Source organism: Aythya fuligula, chromosome 4, assembly GCF_009819795.1.
Source record: "Aythya fuligula isolate bAytFul2 chromosome 4, bAytFul2.pri, whole genome shotgun sequence".
NCBI classification, from domain to species: Eukaryota; Metazoa; Chordata; class Aves; order Anseriformes; family Anatidae; genus Aythya; species Aythya fuligula.
In genome coordinates this window covers 33,249,614-33,267,246 of record NC_045562.1, presented here as the reverse complement: position 1 = coordinate 33,267,246, position 17,633 = coordinate 33,249,614, and the positions used below count along the sequence as shown (strand labels likewise).

Here is a 17,633-nt window from a genome sequence, read left to right as displayed (position 1 = left end):
GCATAGTATATAATAATATCCTTAATCTATACCGTTGCTGAATTGCTACTTGCAGTTGAATGCTGCAAGAATCTTAATGCCACATTCGCATTGCAGCGAATGTCATCAATGATTTATTTAAGTCATAGGAAGTACACATAGAGTTATTTCCCAGTAATGGACAGAATACTTTACCTTTACAGTAACCATTCAAATTATTTCAAAAGGACTCTCCTACATTTCAATAAATAATTTCTGCAAAGCTGTTTTCCCACAGAAAACCACTCTTCCTTAAGTGATTAAAGTACATTTTAAGTCATAAAACTCAAACTTCAGAAGATAAAAGAACATCACATGATATCATGTCAGCTTATGGCGATATTTCAGTGGAAAAAAAAAAAAAAAAAAGTTAAGCATTTACAAACTATGTTTCAAGGGGAACAGTGCAATTATGGCAAAATCAAAACTTTCTTCTAGTTTAATGACATCCAGAAGAAGAAATACCTTACTGAGTAACAAGAAATTGTTTTGTATTGCTGGGTCTTTTTCCACTATTTTTTCAGCTTTAGTGATGCTACAAAAGAAAACTGAATCATGACATTTTAAATCCTTCAGCAGATTCCTACAAAGACCACTTTCTACGTGTTCAGTACTGAACTATAGGAGCTGAGCCAAATATAGTAACTCATCCAAAGAAAAACGTTTCCAGAAAGAAAGAAAGAAAGAACGCAAGAAAGAAAGATCAAACTAGGGGTTGACAAAAAAACTTATCTCACAATAAAATACACAAGATACTCCTCCTACTGTTTTTGGTGAGATAGCATTATGCTATACAATAAAATATAAAATATTTGACTATGCTCTTTTTTACGTTTAATGCTGAGAAGACAGTTAATTATGATAAGTCACAGACAGCCAAACAGTAATTTCTAAATTATTATTCCATGATTGTAGAGGCTGTAGGGCACTTTTGAATGGCAAATTAATTAAGTGATTTTATGTCAATATAAAATCCTAATTAAATGAAGCTTCAGTTGACCAAACCACCTTTTTACCTACTTCTTGCTAAAACAAATGATTGAATACTTTCTCGGTAGGATATGTCAATGAAACCAAATTACATATGAAAGAAGAACCTTCAAAAGGCATTTTATAAATACTGCATTTTTGGAAATTGTTTCATGACAAAAATTGAGGAAAACAAAAAGTTTGAAATAGATTTGAGAAGTTAAAATGTACTTACAGAATATATGACATTTGGACACAAGTGCTTTCAGTAAAATGTAAGGAAATCAAGAAAACTACTTTGCTGCTAGGCTTCTGTGTTAATTATATAGTGAGTTTCAGAGCTTAATTACATCAGTAATTATACTATCAAATTACATCAGTGATGACTATCAAATAATACAGAACTCTCTATATTAAAACTATTTATAAATCACACACAGTAAACACCTAAATAACAACCAACAGGTTAAAAGACATTTAACTGCTACAGAAAGGCTAGCTTTTTGATGGATGTGAGATCTCACTAAAGTGATATTTTTGAATATTTAAAATATTTATAAATATTTCAAATATTTTGGAAATATCTGACACTATTTTTCAAGTATTCCTAAAACTTCAGTTTCAATAATCTTTCCTTTGCAATTTGGATTTTTAACTTTTTTTTATTATTATTATATGGGAACTTTATTGTTTTCCCATTCCTCATGATATTCCATCAGCATTTCCTCTCATTCCTTCATTTTTTTTCTCTAACTCCTTCCCATCTGTTCAAACTTTTTACAACAAAAAGTACAACCTTATGCCTAGATGCAAGTTTTGTTTTTGCAAAAAGATATTTTCAACCATACATTTCCTGATGAAAGGAACAATATATTTGAATAACATATCATTCTATCCTGATATTGAATCCAAAGTCATAAAAAGTATAAACCCTATGCTATAGTGTTGTTCAGTAAAGAGAAAAATATTAAGTTTATCCTGTAGAATTAATTTCAGTGAATATAACACAGGGAAAACTTACTGTATACATTGTCATATTGTACAAGTTACTAATACTTATACAGTACTAATATAAGAAGTCTTCACACACATTTTATCAAGATAACAGGTTCACTGTGTCTCCAAAGTAAACATAATGAAGAAAATGATTTAAAAGGCCTTTGTGAATTGAATACACCAATTCAGATTTCAAAAAATCAATAATCCCCAGTCTCTCCATTCCTATACTCTGTGCAAAGCAAAGCTTTCTGGAACCAGTTCACTCTTCCTAGGGATTCATCTGCTGGAAGTCATTCAGCAGCACCCCCTCACTCCATACAGACCTTTTTGAAGCCCCCTGAAAGTATCTGCAGGTGAATATTCAGGGTCAGTCTACACTAATATTTTAATATTTGCACCATCCCAACTTCATAAACTGCTACTTAAATATCAGCTTTGAAGTTTTAAAATACTGTCATTTTTGTTTGAGAATGCTCTAAAACAGCTTTATGAAGCAGCTCTTTTTTATTTATTTGTTCGTCCTTAAAAATCTGTTTTTCTTCATGTTTATAACTATTTGATTACATACTGAGTCCAATACATTAGAAGAATAGAATAGAATAGAATAGAATAGAATAGAATAGAATAGAATAGAATAGAATAGAATAGAATAAACAAAATAAAACCTCATCAAATAAGGGAAACAAAATAAGCAACTATTTTGCAGTGAAATAGTGCCTACTGCAGAATAGTTGTAAGAGGAAAGATATTTCACCATATGCTGAAACTGACTGCTAGTTTGATATGTATACAGTATTTCAAACTTTGATAAAAAATAATTTGAGATTAAAGGCTTCATATGAGAATTCAATTCAGTTGAGCAGTTATCAATGATTTCATTTTTGCTATTGAAATATATCAAAATAATTTATTTTTGTTTGAAAGAAGAAAAGTGTATCATTTCAAAATAATACTGTTCCATAACAGCATGTATAAAAGCCTGTGCTTAAGATACTAGATTGCTTTGGTAAAGTTGATTTGAAACCAATGCACCATTTGTGTATTGAACTAGGTAGATTTTCCTTTTCATCTTTCTCACCTTTTCATACTGATGGCAAACACTAGGTTCAGAATATACATAAATCAGTTGTCTTATTAAAATTATTTATTTCAAAACAGGTATTTTTTCAATGAAGCAGGCCATAATCCTAATTACATACAGTATTACTCAGTGGAGTAATCCTTACTTGTGCGATGCTAGCATTAATAGACATTAGATCCAGAAAAAAATTACAGATTAGTTTCTGGTCCAAGTCAGAATTATCGTACTGATCATACTTTTTTTTTTTTTTCTTTTTTTTTTTTTTTTTTTTACAACATTTAAGCTGGTCATGAACATTCTAAAATATTATATCCTAGACTATAAATTATTACTTCTGCATTACTCTTTCTCTTATTTGGTATAGACTTAGAATTGAATGCTCATATTTCCCAGCAACCAAACAAGGTAAATAAATGTGATATATTAGTACATCATCCCACCACTATGCATATGGTGCACATTAAGGTTGTATTCATTTACCATATGAATATAATTCCTTTTACCACATCAACTATTAGTTACAAGTTGTAAATATAGCATTGTTTTTCCTGGAACGTGAAGGTCTGCATTACATCATGAAGCACTAAATATCCTTATCCTTCTGGAGAATTTCATGCATATAGTTTTAGTGACACCTGAAGCTGGATACTGCCAAAAAAGCAGCATCAAAACTCTTTCTCTGTTTCGAGTCTTACAATACACACTACCTTCACTTTTGCCTCAAAACTCGCTTTACTATACCATTTGCAATTACTTACTCTGTCAAATGTTGAAACACATTCTCCCTTTCCAGTTGAAAACAAGGATAATACAGATGCTGTGCATGCTGTAGGATATGCTTTTAGCCAGAACAAATAAATATTTACAACACACAAATTTACATGCTCATCAGAACCAAATCACTACAACTGTTAAAATGCTTTCTGAACCATCACAGAGTGCAATTGCAAGTTCTGCTTAATGAAGACCTTGCCCTCATATCTATCTATAAAATTACTTTCTTGGCATTATATAAATACACAATTAGATTGCTTATACGGTATTACTGCAAATTCCCAAACATACCACAATTCATCCACCTGTTAAAACTCTTCTTTTTCCAGATTCAATATTTGGAGGCTAGAACCATCAATTATATGTGATTTATAGACTATGTGGAAGAATGAGGCCTCAATCTCTTTGAGGTGTCAATGTGTTACAGTTTTTAAAAAAATGACAGTGGCCTTTTGTAGCTGTATAATTTAAGGCTCTGTTCTAGGTTCATGCTGATAGCCCAGTGCTTGCTGCGCTGGCTACAACAGTGCCCTGCGAAGAAACAGGGAAATTGCAGGTCCAATTGCAGCATCAGGGCCTCTGTCCACTAGGCTTTCATAGGGCCTTCATAACTAACATCAAATAGCACAACAAATGTTTGGTAGAATATTTAGTGGTTGTTACCCTTTTCAAAACATTCTTCAGATATTTTTATATACCTTGTGGGTCTTCCCTATGAAATAAGTTTTACTGAACTTACCTTGTAAACATAGAAGAAGTTAACATTGTACTTGCTGAAATTCCAGTTAAAAAAAAAAAAAAAAAAAAAAAAAAAAAAAAAAAAAAGAAAGAAGTATTTCCTTTCTTTTTTATAGCCACACTTAACAAAACAATTCTGATATGTTTCTATTTCAGTACACACATTAAGCTTAAATTCATATTATATTTTCTTATTACAATGCTAATAAAAAGGTGAAAAAATATACTAACAATGAAATCCAAATGTTTTTTACACCAAATATGCCAAAATCCGTATATTTTAAATATTTTACTAGGCAGTGCTTTGGAGAGAATCAGGCCCAAGATCAGCTTTCAACACAATGCCAGCAGATGGTGCTGTAGGACTCCTGCTTTACACACAATATTAAGCTACTTTGTCCAGCCATTTTTGAGAAACAAAGAATATTTGTTATGTCTGCAGTTAAATAATGTTAAAATATTATTGAATTATTTACTGCATTTTTATGAAGGAGGACACACAAAATAATATAATGCATATGGGTCAAAAAGTAAATGTGCTGTTGAACACAGAGATGAGCACACGCAGACTGTTTTTAAACTCTCAGTGCTATACTATCATACAGCAACGCTCTTTTCTTAGCAAACTGTCTGCAGTGAATGGCATCGATAGACTTATTAGCCGCTGCAATTCCAAGCATATTTTAATGTTTGAAAGCTCTGCAGATTTTTAGCTATTAGAGTGAACCACCGTTTGACAGAAATTAACAATATTAATAGAAGAATTTTCATTTTTAACTAATGCAATTACAGATTTAAGGACATTTTTGCAGGATACATGCAAAAGGGAATATTGACAGGTATAATTCTTAGAACTACTTCCCAAATACTTTTTTTTCTTATTTTTAAGAAAAGACAATGTAAACTACTTGGGAAGTAAACTACTTCCCAAAATGTTTTTGTTTAGGAAATAATAGTTAAAATCTAAATAAATATTTATGCTATAAACATCATTTAAAATTTGGAGTATCTTCTCTATTTTAACATGGGTTTTGAAACTGAAAACAAAGGTTTGTATCACGGAGAAACTTGGGAACCAAAATGTATGTGTAATTCAAGATGAGGATAAGGACGGGGAAAGAGGTAAAGAGGGTTTTTTTGCTACCAAGTTAACATCAGGCAGAACTACTTGCAGTCTGTGTGACTTTTCACTGCATGCAAAAGCAAGCACATATGTAAATCTTCATAGCATTCAGGTTTATAGGATTAGTGTGTCTGAGTACACAGAAATTATTATCTATGACATTACTCCTCTATCAACCAATGCAAAGATGCCCTTCAAGACATATTTTCAAAATTTAAATCACCTGCATTGTTCACATGAGAAAATAATTATCAAGCATTTATTAAAAGTTTGAATTTTCAAAATGAAAAATGTATATAGCTGTTGAAATACCATTTTTTTCCTTCTGCTATAAAAACTAATACAATTTAAGCTAATGAATTCTTTAGTCTCCAAACCATAGTTTTCATTTAATAATCATGTTAATTGAAAACCAGTCTTTCAGAAATTGAAATGCTGATTTAGCATTTCAAAAAAAGTATCTGTAAAAAAAAAAAAAAAAAAAAAAAAATGGTTCTTTCAGAAGTAACTCAGAGAGTAGCTAAACTGTTCTTTGGCAAGACAGGAAACTGGTGATTAAATGTTAAGTCCTTTGGGAGATTTTGTATTTTATAAATTGAAAAGATTATGTATTTTTTAAATCTATATTTAAAGAAGATATTCTACATGTTAACAACAGTAAAAGTGTTCAATGAATTCTCTCAATTAAATCTTGGTTAAACCCAGTAATTCTTTTTAAATATGAAATCACGTGCTTACAATCCCACATGTGCCCTGCTACACAGCTACACTACTAAAAGCATTTAATTTCTCCAACACACTTCAGAAAACCTGAATATAATACCCTCTAAAAATATAAAACTATGCAATGAAAGCACCACCACAATCCTCATGATGCAAATGTGGTACATACAGAGAGTAACATTTTCTAGCTTTATGGGCTAACATAAAAGAGGTAATATAATTTGTTTTATTCACATATGTGTGGAAGATCAATGCAGTAACTCAGAAGAGATCACATTAGTATTAGTGGTAGTAATACAGTTATACACTGAGTCTCTATATTTCATTAGTACCGGATACTTCTATTGGTTAACCCTTAATATCTTTAAGCAAAACAAATTTCTGTATTAAATATATTTTTGGTTTTTAAAATAATTATGAACAAATCTGTAGAAATTTTACAACCAACAGAACAGTCGCATCATAGTCTATGAATAGTGCAAGAATAACAGAAAATCACTTTATCTTCACCTCAGCTATGAAAATGCTTACTATTTGTAGTAAGTAATTTTACTATGTACACCAAGGAAGTACAGCCAAAGAAGACAATTGCAATGAAAAAAACAACTTTGAAGACATTTGATTGATAGATTGACATTCACTGTTCTGATTGGTCTCTACCTAGTGTGCAGAGGTGAGGAATCACTAAGAAGGCTGGAGGAAATGGGATATTCCAGCTAGTAAGACTGGTTGGTGAAGGATTACAACAAGAAATTCTCTGTAGCAATTTTTTTGGTGACATTTTTTAATTTGTAAGACATTAGTAGAGATGACCTTCTAGATAAGATTATAGCAAATAAAGCAAAACAGATCAAAAACTTGATGGTGAAAGGAGCTTACACAAAAGTGAAGAAGATACAAGAACACTCAAGATGCTTTATAAGGGGAAAAACAAGGGCAACAAGATAATTTTTTAAGTATTTTTGTAAGAAAAGTTTCAATATATACAGAGTATTGCTCTGTAAGATCTCATGGGAAGTAAGTCTACAGAAAAACAAAGAAAAAGATAAAACGGATACTAGCAAGAACTGCTCTAATGCAAAGGAAGGGTAAGACAGACAAGATACCAGCTGGCATAATTGAAACTTCTCCAGTGAAAAGGAAAAAAAGTTCTCCAGGAAACAGTCAGGCAGAAAGATCAAAATAGGTGTACTGTTGTAAGAGATAAGGTATGAGCAAGCAAGGACAAAAATGGGATAGCCAAGGAAAGATGAGGTACAACTAGCAATGACATCAGGAGTAAAAGTCAGTCTGTAAACACAAAAAGAATATTAGGATGTTCATGAGAAGTTGGTCCATTATTCAGTAAACAGCAAGAAAGCAATATCAACAGATGATGTCAGGCATTTCAAAGTATCTCAATAAAAGCCTTCAATGAGAAGGCAAGCTGCAGTCAGACAAAAAACATAACTAAAAGCAGCAATGAGAACTGTTGTCTCATTTCAGAGAATACCTAAATGAAGTAAATGTTTGGTACTCAATTGGCCTGATAATAGTGATATCAGGATATCTTGAAAAAAAAATAATATATATATATATATATATATATATATATATATATATATAGTGTTGTTTGTCTTTAAGAAATAGGCAAAGGAAGAAGTGAGAAATTAGATAGTTGTCTGCTTAATTCAATCAGACAAATAAAAATACTGGCAAAACATTTATATATATAAACACACAATTTCCTCAAGGAAAACAAGGAGAAGAGTAACAGCTGATTTGGATTTGTCACAAAAAACTCATGTCTTAGCTATTTGTTTTTCTGCAATGGCAAGTAATCAGATTTGTGTTCAGGGAGATGCCACATATTTTGACTTTAGTAAGGATTCTGGCAGTTTCACATGAGCAATTTCATATGGAAAATAGAGAAGCACATGTTTAGAAGATGGTACTATAGGTCAGATAAAAGGCCAATTGGAAGGTTGCATTCCAAAAGCTATTAATTGTCAAAATGGTAAATATATCAATGAATATTCCTGGGCTGTGCAATGTTTAACATTTTCTTTAATGACCAATTTGATAGAATAAGACTGCAAATTGCATTTGCAGACATGAGTTGCTGCAAGGACAAGATGAGAATTCTGAATGCATTTAAGAAATTGGAGAAACTGTCTAAAAATATATATTTTTAGGAAGGGTAAAAACAAGGTTCCACAGTCAAACTGCACAGCGTAGCTAGGGATTCTTCAGAGAAAACTGAAACTTATATTGGCTCATATACTTAAAGAATTAACTTTTAAAGAATTAACGGTTGTGCTGTTTTGAAACAAACAGGTACCCCACATGGATGTGAGAAGTAGTGCTCTATAAAACTGACTTCTGCTTATTCCAGCTAGTAAGACTGGTTGAAAGGGCTTCAACTGCAGTGTCTGCTTTGAGAAAGACAGACAACTGAAGAGAAGAAGAACAACAAAAAAGAATCAGAGGTTTAGAGGAACATGATTTATGGCAAAAGCCAGAAAGAACTGGGTTAGTTAAGTCTGGAAGAAAAGATTTCGTGGGTCATAGTAATCCAAATAAGTTGTTGTTGCACAGAATGAATCTGTCTTCTACACAAAGAATAAATATATGTGACAGAATTAGACTGAAACAAAACAAAACAAACAAACAAAAAGAATTGGACAGTAGTTTGAACACTGGGAAAAGATTTCTAATGATAGGGCTTTGGGGCCTGTAAAGCCCCAAAATATATCTGCCAAAGTTTTTAATAGCAGGTTGACAAACATTACTCAAGAATGGTTTTGATGTAGTTTTCCCAAAGCTTTCTTTCGGAAAAGAGTGACCAAAGTTCCTGTCAGCTTTGTTTCCTATGTATCAGTCATTACAAAGTAAAATGCAATCCCTCAACCTAGGAAATGTCCAAACACTGAGTTGCCACTTGAGCTTCAAAGAGAGAGTAGGATCTGAAAGTGATGCAGACCATTTGTATGCAAATGAATCCTCTCATCTGTTTCCCTCCCTGCCACCCCCCACTTCTCGCCTCCCCTCCATCCCATCTCACTAGGCTGGCCAAGTGCAAAACCTCGCATGCTTCTGCAAGTGCACCGCCCTCTCTGAGTACCCTCTGCATATAATACCACCTTATTCGGGAATACCATGAGTTCTGAAGCATTATGTCACGTCCCCAAGTGGGACTTTGCTATTAGATCAGAGTCTCTAAATATGCAAAAGCCAACCTTGTGACAGAGATCACACATGGGCTTCAAGGAGTACTAAGGGGAGGGTTTGCATCCTCTCCCTCCTGCCTCCCCCACCTCCCAAAGCCAGCCCCATGCCAAGCAGAGAAATGTAAAAGGCGCTTATGCTATCCAAAGTGACTTCACATCTCCACAGTAAATTATGCTAATTAATGTGAACTTAACATGGCTCAGGGCTTTTCTAAAGGATACAACTATTTCAGATACTTTGCTCTGTTTTTAATTATTTCAAGGCTTGGTCAGAAATTGTCCACAAAAACATTTCTGCAAGAGAAAATGCCTGTGCACCGAAGTGAAGTACTGCCATATTTCCACATTTTCCAAAACAATTTATTTAGAAAGAATAAACCCTACATTTGATCAAAGAACATGGTGGAGTATTTTTTGAATTTCAGGTTTTAATTTGAGAAGAAGGAAAAAAGGACTTAACCTAAATGTAATCAAGCTGTTTGGTGAAGAATAAAAATAGTTTCCAGCAGATGTGTCCCATGTAGGAATTTGTATCTTTGAGATTTAAATTCATCAAATTTGGCTTAAATTGATCAATGCAATCGAGAGGTATATAAAGTAAGCAGACAGTGAGACTGCATAGGTATCATTTCTCTAAGAGGTCAACTTAAAAGTTAAAAATTAAAGAATGTAAATAATGACTATTTCAGTAACATATTTCTTCTGTTAAACCAAAAATGTAAAGAATTTTTCCATACAGTCCAGTTGGCCAGAAAATTGTCCTTGATAAAGAATATCAAACAAAACACTTATTTATCACGTATGGCATAGCCCACCTGGCTTGTCAGCTTGAGTTAAGTACCATTCTGAAACATGAATACATGCAGCCAGAGATCAAGAGCCCAGTGCTTCCTAAAGTAATGAAACCAGATAAAGGAACTAAAATAAAATGTAACTGGTTGGAGTAGTGGGTGCCCAATGGGATAATATTTAGGGTAACTTGGTCATACTGGTCTGCTGACTGATATATATCAGAGGCACCAGGAACTATGAAAGAAGGAAAGAAATGTTCCTGGTTTAGATTATTTTGCTCAAACCTCTCTAGCTTCATGATTTGGCTACAATCATGGCTATTTAGATGCCTGTTGCCATTAAGTCATTTTTAAGATAGAAATTAGAGATAATTAAATAAAGAAAAAATATGAAAGTATCAACTCCAAGAGTATCTAAAATTACAATGAATAACGATCATTTAAAGCATGAATTAAATACACATCAAGGTAAAAAAAAATAAAAATCATAAGCTTCAAACACAAAGAAACAACATCAGACAAGTTAAATAGCATCCCACAAATGGATCAAAGATACAGTTGCAGTTAACGGAACTCAAAACCCAACAAATCTACTGGTGCTTTCCATTTCTGACAAAATCAGAACTAAGCAAAACCAGCTCTTTTTATTTGCATTTTCAAAAAAAAAAAAAATAATAATTGATTGAACAGAGACGCCTATAGAAAGTTATTTCTGGGAAAAATTAAATCCCCAGATTACCATCTCTTTGAAGCAGAAACTGTCTTTTGCTATACACTTCTAGGCCAATATATAGTGCCATGAGATTCCAATTCATTACAAAGCTTTCCAGGCATGCTACATCACAAAAAATAAATAAATAAATAAATAGAATTCATAGGAACCATTGTATCTCCCTTAAAGTGCAAGTTTAGTAGGATTAGGAATTACAAACAAAGAGAATCATCAGTAGTTAAAATAATCTAGCATTAACTTTGAAAACTGCAAAATTTCAGTATCTTAGACATTTGCATTAGAGAAGATGGCCAATGGATTAAAACAAAACATACAGACCTACTCTAGTCAGACACTACTAGCTACAAAATCTCAGCATGTGATCTGCCAAGGTCATAAAGGAACCCATAGCCTCAAAGTTCACAAAACAGGCGAGTCAAATCCTGTGGCAAGTACTCAGCAAGAACTTCTCAGGACAGACCTGGAAATTGCTAAAATGGGCTGTTCTTGCAAGCCTTGAAAACAGTGTAAGGAGACACCTACAGATGTTCACTCCTTCATCGAGGAGTATCTTGAGTTTTCTCCTCAAAAGGACAGTTTCTCCCTTTAGGATTTACAAGCTTACTTGACGAATCTGTCAAGCTCTTAAATTCCTTTCACAGACTTTTGGGAGTTTCCAGGTTTACAAGCTCTGCAAAAATAGTGCAAAGTTTGCATTTTCTTTAAATTGACAGATTGCAAAATACATGCATATAAAGTATGTGCAGAGATTTTGTTCCTCAACCAATGCCATATTTATTTAGCAATGCTCATAAAATTATGCTAGACCTTTCAAAAGGTCCCATCCCTTGAATCAGACTGTTGGAGGAATAATTCTGATAGATTGCTTACATACTCTGCCTGAAGTTCCTGTGATTTCATGACTGGAACCTCTGAATCTTGTGCAATTTTTGAATAGTTCTCAAATGCACAATGAACATCAATTTACATGTTAGTCAGATATTTATTCCGATATTAAACAGCTGTGCTTCTTCAGAATAGTTCACAGGATGCAGTGTTAATTGAACCATCTCCCTCTTTTTCCCTTCCCTTCCCTTCCCTTCCCTTCCCTTCCCTTCCCTTCCCTTCCCTTCCCTTCCCTTCCCTTCCCTTCCCTTCCCTTCCCTTCCCTTCCCTTCCCTTCCCTTCCCTTCCCTTCCCTTCCCTTCCAATAAATCCAGTTGGGTAATAGACTGAGCATGAAACACGCAACCAAACTGAATAATTTGGAGGATGATGGATAATTGTTGACATTATATGAAATCATAAGCTAATTGTTACATCTGCCAGATGTAACAGTACTTCTTGTCCTCCAAATGTCCATTTTGTCTTTTGCAGACAGAAGTTCTTACTAGTCAGAGAAGACTGAGTGAATGGCAGAAAACACTGTTCTGAAGAAAGACAGAATATACTGCTTCTCACCCCTTCCTACTCAGGCCATTTTCCTTTTGGCTAAACAAGGAGAACAGAACCATTATTTGGCCATGATGTCCCCCTCTACTCACACAGGTAAGTTCTCACCAGCTGTCTAAAAAGCCTGAACTCTAAGCTGTGAACTGTCTCTTTCAGGATTTTTCTCAAGCTATATGTCTGCCTTCTTTGTTTTGGGAATCAGAAATTATTTTTTGTGATGAGTAAAAGCAGCATAATTACAAGATCACTTTCTACCTTGTCTAGTATATAATGCAGGCACAGTTACATTGAACGGTCATGTAGTTTCATTATTTTCCACAGAAAATGTTGAATTAAAAGACTGAATTTCCGTAAGTAATAAGATTTGGGATTCCTTGGGAAGTGGAGGAAGACAGAAGATATCGAAATCTTTGGGAAGTGTGAAGTGAATTTGGTTGAGGAGCAATTTTAACTGAATTAGGCGGAAGCAGCATTACTCTGACTTATTAGTTTGATTATATGGTTTGAGCCTAGTTGCTTGCACTGGAACCAATTAAAATGCCTAGTACATGACAGCAAGGATTAGGCTCATAGCGCTCTACCAAAGTGTGAAATAAGTTTTTGCCTGCTTCTTTAATCCTTCCCATGTGTCTGCCCTTCTTTCACCTAAGTATCCAGCTCAGGCCGTTACACATCTCATTACAATGACCATGGCCTAAGTTAAAATGCAGTATTTGCATAACTCTATTGATAGCTGAGATACCACTATGAGAATCTGTGAGCATCAGATTACAGTTGCATAGAATACAGTGTGCATTGGAGTGATGTATCATTTGTTTGTTTCAAACAATACAAATGCAGGTCTGTCATGAAATCATCATGTGGAGAGAAAAAGATCTACCCAGACTGAAAAGGAATCACACTAGTTCCTTCCTCTCCCTCCCAGAGCCACTCATCCCCATGTGAATGAGTGACAAGACCAAGAATGTATTTGTAATCTCAGCATCTGTTAACTTTAAAAATCTCTACACTTGCTGTAAAACAAGCACTGTTTATACTCAACTTTTAAATTTAAACTAGAACTGACCACAACTACAAAAAGGAAACGCTGTATTTTGACATCAGCATTTCCTAAAATTCTGTCTCACAAGATGTTCATCCAAGTCATTTTCAGACAACTTCCTTATAAAACAGGTTTTCCTTACCTCTTGGATTATCACCAATGATGTTAGTTTTGCCATTCCAGTACCAAAGCAGCAGTGTTGCATCACGTGATCCTGACAGAATATAACAATTTCCTCCAATATAGGATTCAGAACGAGCAAGACAGGTTACAACATCCCAGTGGCCAAATATTACTTGTATCAGTCTCCCTGAAACAAATAAAATCCTTTGTTTTAAAAGTACACTTTAATGCTTTGCCAGGCACATTATATACATTACAAAATGTTTCAGAAATATTTTCTGTTTAAAAATAGGTTCAAAGAAAAACTATAGTGGATAGTAGTACTCTTTTTCTTAACTTGATGGAAACAATTAAAAAGTGCATTAGTCTATATAAAAGCTCTAAAAAAAAAAAGGCTTCAGTCCATAAAGATCATATTTAATTCAAAGGCCAATCATGTCATGGTTTTTCTTTAAGTTTACAAAGAAAATGACAGGAAAAATACAAATATGATGATGATTTGGGAAATGGAAGCAGAAGATGTTACAGAACATTTAGGACCCATAAGAAATTGGTAGTATGAGTACTGCCTACAAATTATAGCATATCCAGCTATTGAGCATATCCTTAAACAGAAAAAAAAAGAGATTCAGTTTAAAAAAAAAATTACACTTATTTCAACCAACATTCTTCCCTTTTAAAAAATCCTGTAATATCCATAAAATCTCTGAAAACAAACACAGAAGAAAAAAAAAAAAAAAGGATAAAGACACTTATCTATTCGTATAGGACAAATATGTGGGCCCTTGTCAGGCACATATAACGTTAAAAGGAAAGGAAATCTCAGGCATTTAAAAATGTGTCCTTCAGGAGTCTACATAAACATGAACACCACAATTACTCTTTAACGTTAACTAAACTGGACAATATTTTCAGATAAAAATGTAAACTTGGATGCTCATGCAAAGCGAATTTGCATGTGGAAGAGTGAACATGTGTAAGGTCGACACTGGAGATCTCTGCCAGACCACCCTGCCGGAGGGAGAACAAACAGGTGGGGAAAGCTCCTTCTTCAATATCTGGCTGAAGACAAAGAGATCACTTGCCAGAGACTGGCTCCTACACAGCAAACACTTCAGGGGCCTCACTGGTTTCTGGATCTGTCAGCAGCATTTATGGTTCTATGAAATGAGAGTGTGAGCACTAAAATCCATCTCACTGGATATGCTGAAGCCTGACAATTACAGATCTTGTTGGGAAAGGACAAAAGATACAGCCACACATGCTTCATATGAGCCTACTTGGCCCATTCAGGTAACTTGGGCTAGGCCAAATTCTGCATCCAACGACACAAGGGAGTATGATGCCACTAACCAGTAACATGGGTTTTCTCAGCCTTAATGACCATGCATCCATTTGTGTTTTGGACTTAGTAAAGAATTTGGAAGAACAGAAGGGATAAAAGAGATCCTGCTTTAGCAGAATCAATGATATATGAAAAAAAAAAAAAGAGGATGGGGGTAAGGGGGAAGGATTTTACTGCTGTACTTGAATTAAAATGCTCTGAAAAGTGTTTAAAATAATAACTAGTAATGTGACAAGTAGCAACACAAATTAGTGTTGCGACTCAAATTAGGCACGTCTCAATAACATCTTGTGGTGCATGAATTAACAATAGTTGGTAAATCATATAGTATGGGTAGTGGAAAGTATTCATAGCTCTTTCTACACACTACAAGGTGTAGTGTGCATTGTGTTCATAACTAATAACTACTTAACACTTAATAATGAATAGACCTAAATGAGAACAAGGATGTCAATAAGCTGATTTATAACAGAAGATCAAAAAGTTAATTGCATTAAAGTGGAGAAAACCAGCAAAAGCAAGAGATAGGTGTGAGTATCTTCCAAAAAGGAGGATTATTTACATTGGTACATGAAGAGAAAACAGAATAGCATGATATAATTTAAAGGACATTTAATTTAAAGGAAACATACATAGGATTTAAAATGAAACACTGGCAAAACTCATAAGTTAAGTAGAATCCTCCAAGAGAAATTGTGAAATGAGTTATTATTGCATGAGCATGTTCAGACTGGAAGAGACAAAACCCATGAAGGAATACCTACAGTACAGATCTACCTTGTATCTCTAAGGAGAGTGATCAAGTAGGTCTTCCTATCACTAACCTCTGTAAGTCTATAACAACACTCTATAGCAGTCACCTCTGTATAACAAGGCTTTGCTTTGGGCCAAAGATGTCACTTAAGTGTCTCAGATGCTGACCAGTCAACAGATTTGGTCAGAAGAAATTACTGAACTTTGGAGCTGGGAAGGGAGCAATGAAACACTCATGGGCAACATAACCTCCTTTTGGCAACACACAAGAACATCTTAAAAAGTGCATGTTTTTCCTTGAAAATTCAAGTTGGCAATTACTTGGTTTAGATTTGAAAGTAATTTAGCTATATGACATATTTTTCAGTTATATACCCTTAGGTATTCAAATACCTGAGGTGATTTATGCTCTTAGAACACAAGTTTATGTTATAAACATTGCTGAGTTATAGAGATTTCTCTTTCAATTATACTCTATGTTTATAGGTTCTGTTCTTGAAAACAAACATTTTTCAAGGCTATTTGTTTGACAGTTGTTCATGTAGTTGTACTTGCTAGTTTTACTTTGTTATCATGGAGCCAAGGTTCAGTCAATTCCATCAAAATCATCAAAGTAAAAAATACACTTTTGTTTGTTTTCTTCTTCATATTAGTAAAAAAAAAAAAATCATTAATCATTAATCTCATAAGAGTTCCTCAACTTTCTTTGCTTTCCTTTAATATGAGTTGTCCTATCAAACATTACCGTACTCACTCAGATATCCCTTTTTGACAGAACGAATTTTCTCGTTAATGTTTTATTTGACAGCTGTGCTACAAATAATTAAAATAAAAATAAGACTCAAGTCTCTGCACTACTGAATCTCAAAAGCTGTCTAGAAATCATTACCACTGCTGGAGGAAGGTTTTATTGTGCTTCTGCTGTGCTAGCTGTGCTGAGAACCCATGATTTATGTTAAAAGTATTTCCTGCTAAAAACAAAACCCCCAAAATCTAATAGGAGAAAGGTCCTCTTTTCCTGTAAGAGCAAAATATAATTGAATTCAACTCTTGTGATAACTTGCTATTAAGCTTTACTGATCATATCACCTTTCTCCCTTGCTGTTCTGCTGATTTCAGAGTAAGCATTTCACTGCTCTATTCTCATTTTAATTCCAAGCAAAATAAACTACAACTGAATTTACCTGATTTAAGCTAGAGCTAGAGTTGCTATATAGACAAACAGGAGACACACAAAAGACGACTTTTTTGCAACTTTTTTGACAACTGTGCTTTGTTTTATATCATAATTAGTTATGCTAGTATCAAGGTGCCTAGCATATCTGACTTACGCACAGAGGACATAACTTAATGAAGCATGCATAGTTAAGACGGATACAGATGAAATAATATAGCTTCCTTCCATAGAAATAAGATAAAATAAATCCTCCAACATCAAAAGAAAGCTATCTGTTCATATAAATCAAGGATATACACTATTTATTGTAGCTAACTAAATTTTCTGGAGATCTTTAAATTCACAGGTTTCATGAAAATTTGTGACATCAGTGAGAAAATTAAAGTAAAACAGGTCTAACCAGATGTCTGTATAATGAATTGCAGCCAGTCAACATAAAGCAAATGGAACTTCTCATTTATACTTAAGGTTTTAAGAGTGCAAAAATGACAGATATGTTGTACTGCTAAAATACGCCATGATATTTAGTCTTAACAGATTTGCATAAAAGACCATCCTGTTTTGTAAAATATTTTGGTTTGCCAAGTGTGAAAAACACCATTAA

General features: G+C 33.8%; 1 protein-coding gene across 6 annotated transcripts in view; it reads right to left on the bottom strand.

Annotated features, from left to right (window-relative positions):
* Window positions 1-17,633, bottom strand: part of LRBA (LPS responsive beige-like anchor protein) — a 398,303-nt gene that overhangs the window by 14,454 nt on the left and 366,216 nt on the right. For all 6 annotated transcript variants that reach the window (XM_032187390.1, XM_032187392.1, XM_032187391.1 and 3 more), the window contains one exon: window positions 13,774-13,941. In XM_032187390.1, the coding sequence (XP_032043281.1) occupies window positions 13,774-13,941 (168 nt within the window). The remainder of the gene's footprint in view (window positions 1-13,773; window positions 13,942-17,633) is intronic.